Source organism: Carlito syrichta, unplaced genomic scaffold (genome assembly GCF_000164805.1).
Source record: "Carlito syrichta isolate Samal-C Ts95f unplaced genomic scaffold, Tarsius_syrichta-2.0.1 Scaffold301613, whole genome shotgun sequence".
In the NCBI taxonomy this organism is placed as follows: domain Eukaryota; kingdom Metazoa; phylum Chordata; class Mammalia; order Primates; family Tarsiidae; genus Carlito; species Carlito syrichta.
Window position 1 is genome coordinate 284,705 of NW_007245709.1, and position 16,365 is coordinate 301,069.

Genomic DNA, 16,365 nt, shown 5'->3' on the forward strand with positions numbered 1-16,365 from the left:
GAATCAAAAGCCCAACAACTATTTGCAGATAAATTGTATGAATTGAAGTGAATAGATCTGAATATTAAGATTCATAGATTTAGCAGATGATTTGTTAATTGGAATAAAAAGGTCATTTACTAGTCATTTTAACAATAGATCAATTGGAACCCTATTTATTATTTAACTGGTAGTGCATAAGAATTGAAATGATGAATAATTGTGTTATTGTCATGAGATGATAATTTTTTTTAAAATAAGAAAATATGAGAAACTTGTGAGAATGAATTTTATAAATTTGTTTTAAAATACTATAGCCAATTTAATATACTTTAAAGCCTAGTCTTGATCTAAATAATGTATATAGTAAGGGTTAGTATTTTAACAAGTCAAAAATATTACCCAAGAGATGGTGATTTTTTTTCTTGATGAATTAGAAATAGAACCATGAGTAAGATGATTTGCAAATAAAAGTTGAAATCCAAAATTTGTAATTTTTTCTCCCTAAATTAAATAATGCCATTCCCATCTTACTGTATTTTAATTTGCAAAGATTTTTTTGTGAGTCGCATGGTACATACTCATGCGGTGACTCAAAATGTAACTTGGCCTGCGATTTCCTTTCAGGAAACAGAATACTCTAATTCAAATCCATTATTAAAAAGCAGATAATATGTGCACTTTCTGAAATGCCTGTGACTTTACTCTTTTGACTTTATGTAATTATAAGAGAATGTTCATATGTATTTGCTTTTCAATTGGCACAGCATTTTAAAACTGAATGTCTTCAGATAAAGTGCATATTTTATTTTGGTCCATAAAGAATAGCACTGGTTATGCACTCAGAACTTTTGTTAATGTTTTATAATACAGTCACAGTGTAGTTTGTAGCTGTGCTTATAATAAGAATTTCAATGTGTACCTTATGTATATAGAGAAAAAAATATTAGATATTAGTTTGGATTCTGAAATTAATCATTGATAACTAGAACCTGTGCCTTCCTACTGTGTTATCATGTGATGGCTGTCAGTTCTTAAGCAAAACTTTGAACTCAGCATTTTTCCAAAATTTGCAGGTCAAAGTAAATACTTTTCATTTAAACTAATTTCAGTTAACATAATAAAATAGAGAAATGTCACCCACAAAAGCAGCTTAAATTGCATGTACTTTGTCACTGTAAATAAACAAGGTAAACATTGACATGACTTCAAATTATTCTTGGGTTGAAAAAAATCTGCAGTTCAAAATAAATTTCGCCTTTGGTCAACATTTTGGATGCAATTCAAGGTTTCTCATAAAATAAACATATTTTAAAGAGTGTTTTGAATTTCGCTACATAATTTCTAGCCAACAGAAATGACAGTGGTATCTTTAAAGTTTATTATATGTCAGATCAATAGCCATTATGCAGGGCTAACATAGCCATCGGGGTGCAGTACCTTCCTGCTGCTTAACCCTTACTACTACTGTGACGCAAAGAAAAACTTCCCATAGGTGGCCCGTAGGGAAATCTTCTCATAAAGTGAAACTTTTGTGTTTGTTTAATAATGCAAGTATTCTTTTCTGATAAAATGGAAAGTGAGCTGAATTTTTAGTCAAGAAAGCAAAACGTTCATTAAGTAATCTTCATGAGAGTTTTGCAACCAAAGGGGGAAGAGTTTTGCATTCTGCATAATAACAAATTGTTTTAAAGCATGAGCTTAAAATGAAAATGCCCTATTACAACAGATTGTAAATTTTTTTCTGATGCTTTTAAAAGTGACTCAATCATTTCTACGGCTACAGTGCTAAAGTTAAGTATTTGCTATTTTATTTAAACATTGTTGAAAAATGAACATCCTAAGACTTTGCAGCATTATTAAGAAAAGCTGTCCATACTTTACCATGTTGTTACATGTGTTTATCTGCTGATTATAAAATGTGTTAAACAGTATTTTAAAAACAAAAAAAAAATGCAGAGCTGCGCTTTGATTAATTCAGTGAACAAAACATATGCTGTTAGTTCTGTTCTATGAAATTCATATATGATCGATAAAATCTTTTAAAAGAACAACTTTGGCTTTTAGATTGTACTGCCAACCATGTTTTTGTCCTAGCTAACTCTGGGCTCATACTATTATCTTAGACAAACAAAACCACTTTCTGGCTATGATGGAAATGTCTTTTTAATGTATTCTTGTCTCTTTCTAAAATTTCTTTAGGTTGGAAGCTGTGTACTGTGGTTGTTACCCACTTTGTCCCAAAGATTTGGTTTATCCTGAAATATTTCCAGGTAGCTGCCTTAATGTGCATTCGTCTTTGTTGATATTTAATACATGATTCATGCTAAATTAGAAAGTTTGAAAATAAACTTAGGCAGGAGCAATTGTTTATTTGGCAAGTCAACATGTTAGTGTTAAGGAAAATTTTATGTGTTTTAATACATTAGAGTAAGCTTATATTTACCATCTGTTCTTTTAAGATAACAAAAAAGCAAGTTTTCAAATAGCATTCTTCATTGTTAGCATACACATCCCATAATGATGGATTTTTATAAGCAGGTCAGTGTTGCTGCAATTGCTTACAGATTTTTTTAGACGATATACACAGAGAAAAATCAGAAACTGAAAGTCACACCAAATTGTTTAAACAATTGACTAGTTAATATTATGCAACTGTTGTACAGGGTACATACGGCTATAGTACCAGTTCTTAGAAAAAATCCTCATCACTAAATATATCACATATGCATTGTGTTACATTAGAATAATGTATTTTAATCACCCAAAGGAGATGTCTAAACAGCACAACTACACAGTCTTATTTAGCATTAAACATCCTTGTGAGCTGAGGTAACCTTATAAAATCATGCTTAAATAATGTAAAACATGAGGCGGCACAGAGCAATATGCATTTTTAATTAGTAAAGTGACTAATATCGAGTGTGTGCTTTGAGGTTTTTGTTTCATTAAAAATGTATCTGTTTTTCCTGCAGCTGAATATCTGTATTCTACACCTGAACAGCTTTCAAAAAGGCTCCAGAATTTCTGCAAGAGACCAGATATTATAAGAAAACATCTCTATAAGGTAGTTATTGAGAAGAGATTTACGTGGTATAAATGCCATATTGAAGTACAAAGAAAAATCTCTAAAAAAAAAGAAAACATTTAATTAACATACTAATGTTTAAAGGAAACATGCTAGGGAGGGATATTAGTTGTTACACTAACAAGGATTAATTAAACTGGATGCCAGTTGTATTAACCTAGGTCTTATGAAATACGTGCACTTAATGCATGGTACATGCTTTTTTTTTTTTAATTTACTGTTTTCTAAGATGACTGTCCTTTACATTTAGCCCCAAGAGGCTTATAAAAATGAACCTGGATTAATGTAACTCATTAGTTTAAAAGGAAGTAAAGGAAAGATTCTATCATTATACTAATGAGAATAAGTCTTTCTTCTCATCGTAATGAAATCTTTAGTCCTCAAAAATTCAGGTGAATAACATTAGTGAAGTTTGGTGTTCATTTTTTGAACTACTTTAAACATAATTTTTAAGAATCAAGTATATTCTTTGTTCAGTTTAATAAAATGACATAGAAATCCTCAGTTTGTTTAGCATTAAAAAGTCAGTCTTGTCCCTGGGTGACAAAGGCAAAAGGAAAATAGTATAAATGACATCATCATTCATTCCCCTCATCCATTATCTTTTTTCTTTATTCGAATTAAGAATTTTACATTGTTGAAATAACAACACAAAGAGGCCCTACTAAAAGTCTAAGTAATTGAACTAGGATAAATCTACTTTACGAGTTTTGAAGGTGGCTCTAGGCCATGAGTAATATACCTTTTTATATTCTTAGAATGTAGCATCTTCATTTTGCATAAATTCAGTATAGTTTACAATCTAGCAGTTTTATAATCCAGTGTATTTTAATTTTCCTATGTTAATATATAACTTTCTACATGAAATACAGTTCTCAGCCTTTTTTCTCTCCTTTTCCTGTTCTTGGCCTAAAATACATATTTACATAGTGATACATCAAAACATGACTTTGTTTCTGCAGGAAACAGTTAAACTTCAAGAAAAAAGGAGAGAACCAAAAATGCAATTTAACACCCAATTTCAAGCTCATTATCTTTCATTGTCTATTAACTTGGCAATGGTTCAGAAGGTAGCTCATAATAGTTTAAAATGCTGACTGAACAGTTCCAGGCTTCAGTATTACTTCTTGAGTCAATACTATTGTATTGTATACTTGGGAAGCCTTAGAGAGAAAACAGTCCTCCAAGGTTTACCTTAATATTTCCTAATTTTTAAAGTTCAGTAGCAGTTTTGCTTGTATAAAATGTGAATTGAATGGTTTCCCATGTGATAGACTGTCAAAATATGCAGATTATGAAAATTGAGGCAATAGAATACGTATTAATACAAATGGATTCACTTTCTATATATGACACAAAGCTGTTTTCAATGAGCTCTCAGTCAAATTATTGATTTTTTTCCTTTTAGTGAATTTTTGAAGTATTTACAACTGTATTTCCATCATCAAAATTTATCAGTTTTTAACGTTGCTTCAGGTTAGGCTTTGTTAACCATGTTATTCTGCATCTGCAAATTTTTAACCATTTCAAAAGTTATTGCAACAAGTTGCCTCTAGTTAGAAAAGAAAGCAGATCTCTGGTTGAAATATTTTAATACAGCTACTACCATAACATAGCAATAATTATTTATTTTACAGACAACTTTTGGAAAAATTCTGAATGAATGGCAGCTTAGTAGTATGCTGTTAATATACCAAACGGTTCCTCATATACTTTAAAAGATAACCTGAACCTTAAATATTATTTCACTGACCTACTGAATGTTAGTACTGACATATATTTTTAGTGTGTAAATCATGAAAACCTCCATCTCAAAGTTTTATAAATTAGTAATTCATGCAAAAGCATTTATAAGAATTTATATGTATAATTCATTTGTATGTATTTTCTGCTATGGATTTTTCTCTTATAAATCTATAATACACTTTCACATATATCTTCACTCATAGATCTTATTGATAGTGTCTAAAATTAATCTCAAAACTTAATGTGAGTCCAAAATTATAAGTAATCAAAAGCTTGATGATACAATTAGTAGGAAAAACTGGCATATTGCAAGGTTTTGAGATAAAAACACAGGAAGGACCTCAAATTTTGTTTGTTTGTAGTAACAGAATTTAGAGCCAAAACAAAAAAAGCACACCTTCTAAAACTTTATAATAAAGATATAAAAAGTTGTTATAAATTTTCACCTTATGTTTTGCCTTATGTAGCATATATATGCATTTCCAGGTAACATTTCCCTTTACTAAATACTTAAAGAATTAGTATTTTAGCTTTTATCTACTTTTCTTATGCAGTGGGAGAGAATCTTTTGTGTGTACTGTGAAAAGAATGTTGGGGATTATTTTTAGTTTTATTTCATTGGACAGTGCTGTTTTGCTTTTATAAAACATATGCTTCTAAGATCTAAAAGGATAGAATGTCACTAAATTCTTTAATTTGTTCCTTTTACATTTTTACACCTTACTCTTTTTTTTGTTAAAAGTTTACATTTTAAAATCATTTCAACTTCTTATCATATAGAGTTCACTTTAGGATAGGATTTTTTCATATGGATTCACACTTAGAAATTTAATGACTAGAATAAGGCTACTAACACTTGGCTTTCTTCTCACATGAGACATTATACTTTCAATATGAGTGAGAGTTTTGGGGCTATAACTTGAAGCAGGATTTGAAACAGAATGCTACTAACTGAAAAGCAGAAAACGAATTTACTTTTTTTCTTAAAGTGACTCCTTCTACTACAGAACACTATGTCTGCGACTTCTCACCTGAAACAGTTTCAGGCCTGGTATGTTTACATTCCTGGTGTACATACAAGGGTTCACTCACTCACTCTCACACACAAACACACACATACACATACATTTTTCTCAGGCTCTTTAGAGAAATCAAGTACATGCAAAAATTAAATGTTTCTTAATAATTTTGAAAACCTAAAATCATTTTCTTGATTTTAAACAAATCTAAAACTACTTCTTAAAAAGTATGTATCTACAATTCAATCATTGACTGTAACCTTCTTGTTCTGTCAGGACCATGTCCTTTTTCAGGTCAGGTAGATGAATTAAACACATACTTGTCACATAGATTAAATGGGGAGCCGTTGTATGACTCCCATGCCTAACTTGAACACAAGTTTCTAGAAATAATTATGAAATAACCAGCCAAGGATTAACATCTTCCACTAACAACAGGTCTACCTTTCTGACCCAAGCAAGTCTAATTAATACAGTGAAGTTTATTTATTTGGTTTTGGGTGGTTTTTTTTTGGCCTCACTTTTGCTGTATGAATTTACTTACCAAAAAGTCTCAACAATTATTTGAGATCAGTATTTCATGCTTTTGGATGAACTTGATCATTATATTTTTAAATGCTGTGGGAAAAAATGTATAGCTATTCCCTTGTTATCAGTATTGAAAATAGCACAAAGGTACAAATAGGGGCGTTTTATAAGGTGGACATCATCCAGACTAATGGGATCCTATTTTTCATTTACTTTCATTTACAAATTGAGTGATATTCTGTGGCTTAAAAAAAGAGAAAGAGAGATGTCATTCTTTTGCTTTGTTGAGAGTGACTGTTTCTTAAGATAGCTGCTAATATTTTTGTTCTCTTCAAGTTCATTAACGTTGACAGAACCTTTATAACCTGCTGTTATTTGGAGAGAAGAATTTTCAGATTTCTGCCTAAAACTAATTCCAAACAATGATTAAACTTATAATTCAGACTCATTGCCCAGAAAAAAACATTTGTGGTTGTCTTAATTATGTCAAGTTATATTTGCCCGAACCACAGCTAAGTCGCTTTGTTTCCTTCAAGGGACTAGTCGCTCTATAGTCCCCTTTTAATTTGAGCTTAAATTCTAGATGTGAGTAAGGTGATGCTTACTGGTTTTAACACTGTTCCAGAGTCCTTTTTCCTTAAACATGAAAGCTGAAATGTTTGTGACATTTTAAGAACTTCTAAAATCTTTCAACTGCACCAGCACAATTAAGGCAAATTATCAGTCTCAATCTCTCATTCTTACTCTCTCCATCTCTCCCACCTACCCTTCCCTTCCTCCCCTTTCTCCTCTTTCTCCCTTCCTCTTCCACATCTTCACTTCCTCCCTCAATTTTGTTTGGTCTGGTTTTTCTTTGCTTTGTCTAAATAAAATAAAAGGAAAAACCTTGAGCATCACAGATATATTGTGACTGATTAAGATCAGTTAGTGGTCTTGGCTTCTTGTCCTTCTCATTTGCAAAATTTCATTTGCTTCCTGACTCTAGGTGATTTTCTTGAACTCTGTGATTTATCTGTAAACCTGGAAAAGAATCTTTTAAAAACCTTAATAGCAAGCCAGGCACTCACGCCTGTAATCCCAGCACTTTGGGAGACTAAGGCGAGAGAAATGCCTGAGCCCCTGAGTTCAAGACCACCTTGGGCAACTTGGCAAGACCTTGCCTCTACAATAAATCAAAAAATTAGTCAGGCATGGTGGCACACACCTGTAGTTCCAGCTACTTGGAAGGCTGAGGTGGAAGGATAGCCTGAGCCCAGTAAGTCAAGGCTGCGGTGGCCATGAGTGTGCCACTGCACTCCAGCCTGGGTGACAGTGAGACTCCAACTCAAAAAAAAAAGACAAAAAATCTTAATGGCATTTTCCCCCTGAGCTACCCTTATAATGAAATGATAAATATAAACCCATTTGTAAACATGAAGTGCTTTATAAATTTCACATAATAGTAATGGCATTTATCTTTGTGTCTTCATGACTTAAAAGTAGAATTCACATTAGCAGAAACTATATGAAAAGTGTTGTGTTTCTTCTGTTTATAAAAATTAAAAGTTGAATAATAAACTTCTAATAACTGTCATCCATAACATAAACCAGGAAATACATGTACAGTGGAATATATTCATTTGCAGAAAATCAGTAGCCTTCTCCTATGGTTGGAAATATAATTACACTTTCAGCCAATCAGAAACTGAGGTACTGAAACTTGAAAACCATTTACTTGGTAGCTTTTTGAAATATAATTGATGTAAGTGATGCAAATGTGCAATACAAATTTTCAGCATATTTTAGTCTTTTGGTCATTAATGCTTCTTCACTTCTTTCTCTTTTCTCCCTCCCCCTTGTTCCAGGGTGAAATGGCTCCGTTTTCTTGGGCAGCCCTACATGGTAAATTCAGGTCTCTGCTTACAACAGAACCTAGGGAAGATTTGTGACAGATGGGGCTAAGTCACAAACTTGCAGCCTAAGGCAGAATCTGAAGAACTTTCCAGAGTGTGCCCATATTTACCTGATCAGAGAGAAAAGAAAATCTGCAGAGGAAGCTGAGCCTGGCTGCTTGTCATAGCTGACACAGAGCCATCTGCCACAAACCTGTGGCGGCTTCAGATCTCCAATCCCTGCCACCACCCCTACTCAAATTAAATACAGATTCCTAGAGACGTTATGATGGTTACACATGTCCTCGGCATCACATGTAGGAGACTGTTCAAAAAAAATATGTGGCCTGTTGTATAACCGCACTCATGTATCCCATATGTGGTGCCACATTGAATTTCCGGTTGAATCCGTTTTTATCCTTTGTACTGGATGACATGGTGCCTGAATTCTTTCTTTTCGCCGACACGATGGCAGCCAAACTGCAGCTTCAAACGCTCACACTTGGCTGGATTTCTACCTAGGTTGCCAGGTTATCATCGGAGCCTTCTTGTGTCCTCAAAGGGCCACAGGGCCCAAGAGGAGGATCAGAATGCTCCTGGACTAATTGGGCAGTCATCTCAGAATTGTGTGTGGGCAAAGGGCTGCTTTAGCACTTTTCTTTGAGCAAATTAATGACTCTCAGGCACAGGGGTTTTTAAGTGAAGGTATTAATAAGAGGTCTGGCAGGTATTCCCATGATTCACAGAGTTACATTTGCATTTAATTAATCTTAAAGAAAGTTGCAAGATAAACAGCTGTAATTCGGACAAACATGGCAAATACAGTTAAGTGAGGCCATCTCAGTTATAAAATGAACACTGAGATACTTGTTTTAATTCTTTTCCAGGATAAAAATAGAGAAATCAAAATACCTCTAACAAACCAGTAATTTGATAGAAATATTTCTCAAAAATATTATAATCTTTTCAAGATAAATCACTTATGATTCCAATAGTCAAGCCACTGTATTTGTTGATATAAAGATGTTTTGAACGGCTAAATTGTAAAATAAATTTTTAATAAAGTGCCCACTGCAATTTTTAATTAGCATATTCATTTACGTATAAGTGTATACTTCTATTGGTATGTTTCTCACCGAACGTTTTTCTTATGACAGAGACAACGAATACAATTGTTTCTTTTCCGGATGAATAAGGATCTGTTTTGCAAATGTTTGTAAGATATTATGACATTTCCAAGATTTTCTTTGCATTCTGGAAAGCAGGAGGTAAACATTTGTAGTCATTAAGGTAAAGTCTGTTGATAAACCATCTTCTGTTTACTGACAGGTAAATTGTAACTTTCCTAGTTTTTGAAATGAATAACTTCTATACACCACAGAGTGAGGCTCAGCCAGGGTAGGGTGGCTAGACAATGACCAAGCCTGGCTCTCTGGCTTCTAGAAGACTTAAGTGCCCTAGCAGGCATCCAAGATAGAGCGAGTAATGGTTTAGAAGTTCAGTAGGGCCCATTTGAAAGGTGGCAAAATCAAAAACAGGAAACGTATTAAAAAAAAAAAAGCAGGAGTTCAGAGGCTGTGAGGCCTGGGAATTTAAAAGCAGAGAGAGTAAGAAGCAGAAACAACAAGCCGTATCTAAACAGATGCTCCCCTCCCCATGTGTGAGACCCACAATGTATGACAGGCCACCATAGCACTGGCTTCTAGTCCTCGCTCACAGGGCAGCCACTGAGCCAGTCACCTCCTCACTCATAAAACAGGGTTCAGGAAGTATTTTGAAAGCCCCTTACAGTCTAAGACTGTAGAACTCGGAATCTAGGAGGTGTGCTCCTTTTGAGAGCAAAGCTAAAGATATGCATATGAATAAGAGTTTCTTAGACACTTCTCCTGGGCAGGGTTATACTTTGCAGCATCTAATGAAATGTACCAGATGTGTCAATTCAGTCAGAAAGGTGCTGTGTCACAGATGACATCTTAGAATAATATTTTGCTCTCACAACCGAGAAACAGTTCTTAGTTTACTGAGTTTTTGTATCCTAAAAATAGCAGGTTCACATTTTAATAGTGGCTAAGATATCATATGCACAACTACTGTCCATATGTTTTCTTACTAATTGATGGGGAAAACAGTTAAATACCTTTCAGAGAGTCCATCTGAAACATTTACATATTTTTCTGATTTGAGTGAATATCATATTGAAAGTTACCTGTGCCGGGCTCGGTGGCTCAGCCTGTAATCCCACGCTTTTGGGAGGCTGAGGTGAGTGGATTGCCTGAACCCACGGGTTCGAGACCCACCTGGGCAGGGAGACCTCATCTCTACAATAAATCAAAAAATCAGTCGGGCGTGATAGCACATGCCTGCAATTCCGGCTACTTGGAAGACTGAGGCAGAAGGATCGCCGGAACCCAGCAGGTTGAGGCTGCAGTGGCCGGGAGTGTCCACTGCACTCCAGTCTGGGCGACAGAGTGAGACTCCAACTCAAAAAAAAAAAAGAAAGAAAGTTACCTGTGTATGGGGGGTTTTTTTTGTACACCCACAAACACAAATCTAATTTTGCCTTTAGCTGTGGCCAGCATGCCTTCTTGGATAACAACTGACTTTAAAGGTATCACTTATGAAAACTGTGCTGTCAGGGTTGGTATTAGTGCATATAAGTGATGAAAAGTTTTGTAAATGTTTAATTCTTGACATTTAAAAAGCTGTAACTGTATATGTGTCTATATGTGTGCAAATGCATACATGTGCTTCTCAATACTCGTGACCTGATGGAAGGGAGCATTATTAGGTTACTTAACAATGTTTTGTTGAAATCAGAGGATAATTGGGACTACAAGTTGATTTATTGATTCCTATTTCCCATATTTTCAGGAAAGAGATCAAACACCCCCATTATTTTTTGTTTTGAGTATGTTTGTTAGAAAATATGACCTTTCTTTCAACACTCAAGTCTGTTGTTTCTTTTTTAATAAAACCAATTTTAATTTTAAATATCTTTGAGCATCTTCCCATTGTCAACACCCTGAAACAGTGTCTAGGATACTTGCTCTCAACTTAATCTGTGTTTCTGGCTAGGAGTCTCTATAATACCTGGTTCTTAACCTACTCATCTATACCATGTTGGTTAGTAATAGGTCAAAAGACCTTTTAAAAAATTTACCTGTTTTAATAAGCATTCTTCAAATTCAGTTAAGTTTAAATGCCCTGCTCTTGTTCTCAATTCTTTAGAATGCCACATAAAGATGGCAGTAGAATCCATAAGCCAATAAAAAATTCTTAATCATAGAGGGCTGCATAGATTAATTTCAACACCTTGAAATGCATCTGGAAGCAGAGATTTCATTTTATGTTGAAGGTGTTAATTATATTTGATATTTTTAAAAGTAAAATCTGTTTTTGAGAAAGCATCTGCTACCCAGAAATATTATGAGCCACAAAAGAAGTTTCACTTAAGTCTCAAGATACTTTCTGTGGGTGATAGAATCAGTTTTCAAATGATAGTCCATGCTGTCTTTTAGTGCTGACATATGCTGTGAATCTTATTCTTCTATTGACTGTTGACCTAACTGCCTTTCTGTTTTAGTGGAAAATTGGGGAGTATTTAATATCAGATCATATATTTAACAATGAAGACAGTGTATTATAAACCACTGACTTGGACATGTTTCATTTGAAAATTTGAATTGAGATACAGGACAACTAATACTCCTATAATATGACCTCCCTTTAAAGCTATTCATTAAAATACAACTGGAAAAGTTTTTAAACATGCAAGCAATCCTACATGCTGCTCAAAGTTATGTACCTATGTGATTGAAGTACAGTTTCACAGAAAACATGGGAATTGACCAAACTTAGATAGTGATTATGTCAGAGCAATGGTGAAAAAAAACAGAACATGTAAGTGGGGACAGGTGCATTCTCTTGCACCATTTGCAGTCTATTGCTTAAGCTGGGCCATGCTACACAAAGGGTTCTTACTACTCCTCATGACTTTCTATGCGTCTTCGGTGTAATTCTTGAATCTACCTTTTGATAGGCGCCATAAGCACTCTGGAAAACATATGGGTAGTTTTGCTACCATGCCATCCTTAACATTTCTTGACTTTCTAAACTAGTGGTCAAGTCAGAAAACTGTTTCCCTCAGACTATGGCGGAAACTGCTTTAACTGCCAATTTTGCACAAGAAGACTTTCCTCTGCTTACCGGGAGCCAAGCAGGATTACCAGGATCTTACCTCCACCCTCAAACAAGTCATACTGTGGAGAAAGTCGGACTTAACTATCCACAGGTTCGTTTTTCTTGTGGTAGCTGATCACCATTTCTAACTGGTGCCTGAGGCATTACAAACACAAGGTAGAAAACTATAGCTCTATAAACTCCCTTTTGAAGGATAAAGGCAGAGGTTACATGAGCCCAGTCTTTTTATCTTGAAAAATTCAGAGCTCCCTGGCAGAACATAACAGGTCTCTGAGCTCCTAACCACACTGCCTACTCCCCATAGTATCACCTGTCCCCCTTCCTTTTCAAGACACAGGAGTAAATTGTGGCCTCTGTCTATTCATCACTATCTATCCCAGGGGAAGGGAGTTCTCCTTAGTATCTGTAGCATGCCCTCACTGCAGGTGACACACATGTGGCTTCAGGGACCTGGATCCCACTCACTCTACAGCCTATTTTTCTAAATTGGAATTTTGGACCTATGTCTTCAGGAGTCATCCCATTATCTGTCTTGACCTGAGTGATTCCTTATTCTTTCCCAAAGCTCTATGGTAATGAGTTTCAACCCTAGGAGAGGGTCCTAATTGTTTTCATAAGCTGGTATAAGAAATTGATGCTTCTTTGAAGATAATCCAAAATGCTTATATTATTCTCCAGTCAGTTACTGTATTTGAAATAGCAGAGCTAAAGTGGGGTGCTGGAAGATGGGACTCCTGCTAGAAATACTTGTCTAACCTTTCTCCACCAACTTGAAGTCTTTAGTGTCCTTTAAAATATCATGTTTCTGATATTATTTCACAAAGGAGAAAAGATGTCATACAGTGGCATATTTAAGAGCTGAAGTATGTTCTAGAAACTGGAAGACTCTTTGTATAAGCCTTTCCCTCCTGGAAGGATGTTGTCATCACCCATGTGCCTTTCAGGAAGCACCAAGTTAAGTGTACATAGACTAGTTCCTTCTATTTCTCTCCCCACCAGGGAAGAGATGGCAAGGAGCAGCAGGGAGAGGGCTTTGTGGCCCACATTGTTGGCATTAAAAGGAACATGAGAGACTGTGAAGTGTGGCCGATACTTTAAAGGTTTTTATTGTTACTCTTCTACCTTCAGGGCGGCATCGCGTCTGTAGCCCTGTCTGTCACAGGCCCCGCTACACACTGTGGTCTTACACTCTGCTGGATTCATACGTTCAGGAGACTTCCCTGACCCTCCTGCTGAGCACTGATTTTTGTTGACTTGCCCATTGCAGACGCTGGCTTACGATGGGCCCGATGGTGATGGAAGCAGGTCTAGAATTCCCGGGAGTCTTTCAGTAGGCTGTAACGGTTTCCAGAGTCAGGAGCACCTTTTAAAGACGGGGAAGGAGAGAGCATTTGTTTCTGCATCTTTTTCTCCTCTTTCTTCCTTCTGTCTGCCTCTCACTACAAAAAGAAACATGAAACAGATTAATAAATTGCTAATCCTTGGGCGTAGATGTATTTTGTGTTGTGCCTGACCATATTTATATGTTAAATGGCCATAATGAGAGGAGTGCAAAAAAAATTGGCTTCTGGCTCTAAAATTTCAGATCGGGGGGCACTGGTGAAATTTCTGAACAACTGAGTCTTCTCTGTTGCCTTTCAAATTCTACAGTGACAAATCTGTACACATAAGACTGACCCTTTATCCAAAAGGGAACACCTCACACTCTCCCTGGTGCAAAGAGCCGAAGAGCAACAGGTGGCGGTGGTGACAGCAGCACCTTTAACTGTGCAGCCCTGGGCCTACTTCCTCTCATCCCAAAGAGATAACCCCAAAATTACATTCCAAAACTTATTTCCCCAGAAAGAAAAGAAAGAGGAGGGTTAGCTTAAAAAGGAGAAACTTCTAATATGGTATTAGACTGTAATTCATAGGGAAATTTATGCCTGAAATATGAATTTCTGAAAATAGGGGTTTTTAAAAAAAGAGAAACACTGACACATCCTTAATTATAGAGTAATAAATACCAATGGTATATTATCTTCTGATATTTCTTTACACAGATATCAAAGCATGCAGCTGTTTTTGAAAACTGATAATCAAGTACAATATAAGTATATTACATCTTGCACTTACAACACACGCTTCAACTAAGCAGCATCATGGAGCACTTAAGAGTGAGAAACAGAGCTGCTCATAGTAGAAACCTAACTGAACAAATTTGCTTTGAATTGTAACTTAAGAATCATAGTCAAACCAAGGCGCCTGTCCTTGCCAGGAAAGGCATTCCAGAGGCAAAGAGCATGCCAAGGAAAAAGCCTTTGCTTCAGGATTATGGGGGCAGTTCTGAAAAGCCAGCGTCACTTAATGATCAATCAGAAAAATATAGAGCCATAACTACACAACTAAAGGATACATAAAAATTGTACAAAGCATTAATAATGGAATGGGGAGGTAGGATGGGATTTTACCAGAAAGTATTAAGCTCTTGGAAAGCTTCATTTATTGCCTCCAATCCAGGCAGCAAAAAGAGACAGAGAGACAAGCATGGTCAAAGAAAAGTATGTGCACAAATGTGGGGGGTAGAAAAGGAAATGAAGGTTAAACAAGGCCAATATGATTCAGAATAAAAGGGAGGGAGGAAAGTATAAGGAGCCAGCTGCAATTACTAAATGTTACATTAAAAAGAGCTGAAATTGAGAGGGGGAGGTCTGGGTATTTTACTAAGTGGATTAATGTCCTCTTCCTTGGGTGTCTGAAGTTGCAGATTTTAATTTATTTGGTGCAGGGATTTATTGTGAAATTCTTAGTGGGTGGGGGGAGAAACACGCACAATTATAAACACTTAGTAGAAAAGAGGAGGATCCAATACTTCCTACAAATGCAACTATAACACAGGGTTTGAAGCTGTGGACAAAGGTAGTAAAAAAATATTTAATCTGTGATAATAGAACTTAAAGGGAAATAAGAGGTGCATTCCAAAAACTGACAAAAAGATACACACAAAGAAAGAAAAACCCATGTAGATGCGTGAAGCCAAGGATTTTGAGTGACTTAGGAGCTAGTTTTATTGCTCTCCTTTCTCCACCCATTTAAAAAAATAAATCATAACTCTGGCATTTAGAAACCTAGTCATGAACATCATTTATTAATATAAACTTAATCCTGTGCTGTTCTTTGGTGGGTGGTAAGAACATGAACTAAACAACTGGCCTAAAACGACAGCAACAGGATGATCCACTCAAACACAGAAAAGCTATAAGAAAAGAAAAATTCCTTATTTGCTCCTTCACTTTATTTATTTTACTGAAGGATAAAGCCAGAAAGTGGAGAGGGTGTGGATGTCTAAAAACAGATTCCAAAAGTTTTCCTAAATATGCATCAGAATGGGAGGAGGGGATTGAAGCCTTGTGTGATCTCCATCATTTTGTTAATCTGCTAATCTATATCCTGGAAGGTGAAAAAGAAGGCTCTCCGCCTTCCATAATTGAAGAGATGAAGGCAGAAACTGAATCGTGCTCTTATTCCCTGACTGTACCTCGGCTGTCATCTAGTTGGCAACCAGTCCACAGACGTATTGGTTCAGGCATTTGCCTGGCCAATAATGTTAGCAGTCACTTAGATTGTTAAATATGGATCAGAAGGTATTTAAGAATTACTGATAGGTAGCTATTAATATTGAATGCAAACAGTATTATTGGGGTTGTGGACAAATCATTTGACTGAAACCTCATGAAAAAGCACTTGGAAAATTTATTTTTTTAATGCTGTGGGGGAAATGGTATGGATGAAAAAATACAATTGAAAATGGGGACAAAAATCATCTACAAAGAGGAAGATTGGTAAAATGACTAGGCAAAGTGGCCGTGTCACCTTCAACCTGATCTATCAGCCAAAAGTAAACAGCTAACAGAGACAGCCCTCTCTATTTCTAAACCTGACCCAGCAACAAGAG

General features: G+C 35.6%; 1 protein-coding gene across 4 annotated transcripts in view; it reads left to right on the forward strand.

The window, feature by feature from the left end:
• The window catches only part of GTDC1 (glycosyltransferase like domain containing 1), a 290,620-nt gene extending 281,305 nt beyond the window's left edge, over positions 1-9,315 (forward strand). For all 4 annotated transcript variants that reach the window (XM_021710851.1, XM_021710852.1, XM_008054918.2 and 1 more), the window contains 3 exons: positions 2,182-2,252; positions 2,955-3,046; positions 8,205-9,315. In XM_021710851.1, coding sequence (XP_021566526.1) covers positions 2,182-2,252; positions 2,955-3,046; positions 8,205-8,288 — 247 coding nt within the window. In that variant the 3' untranslated portion in view covers positions 8,289-9,315. The remainder of the gene's footprint in view (positions 1-2,181; positions 2,253-2,954; positions 3,047-8,204) is intronic.
• The last annotated feature ends 7,050 nt before the right edge of the window (positions 9,316-16,365 follow it).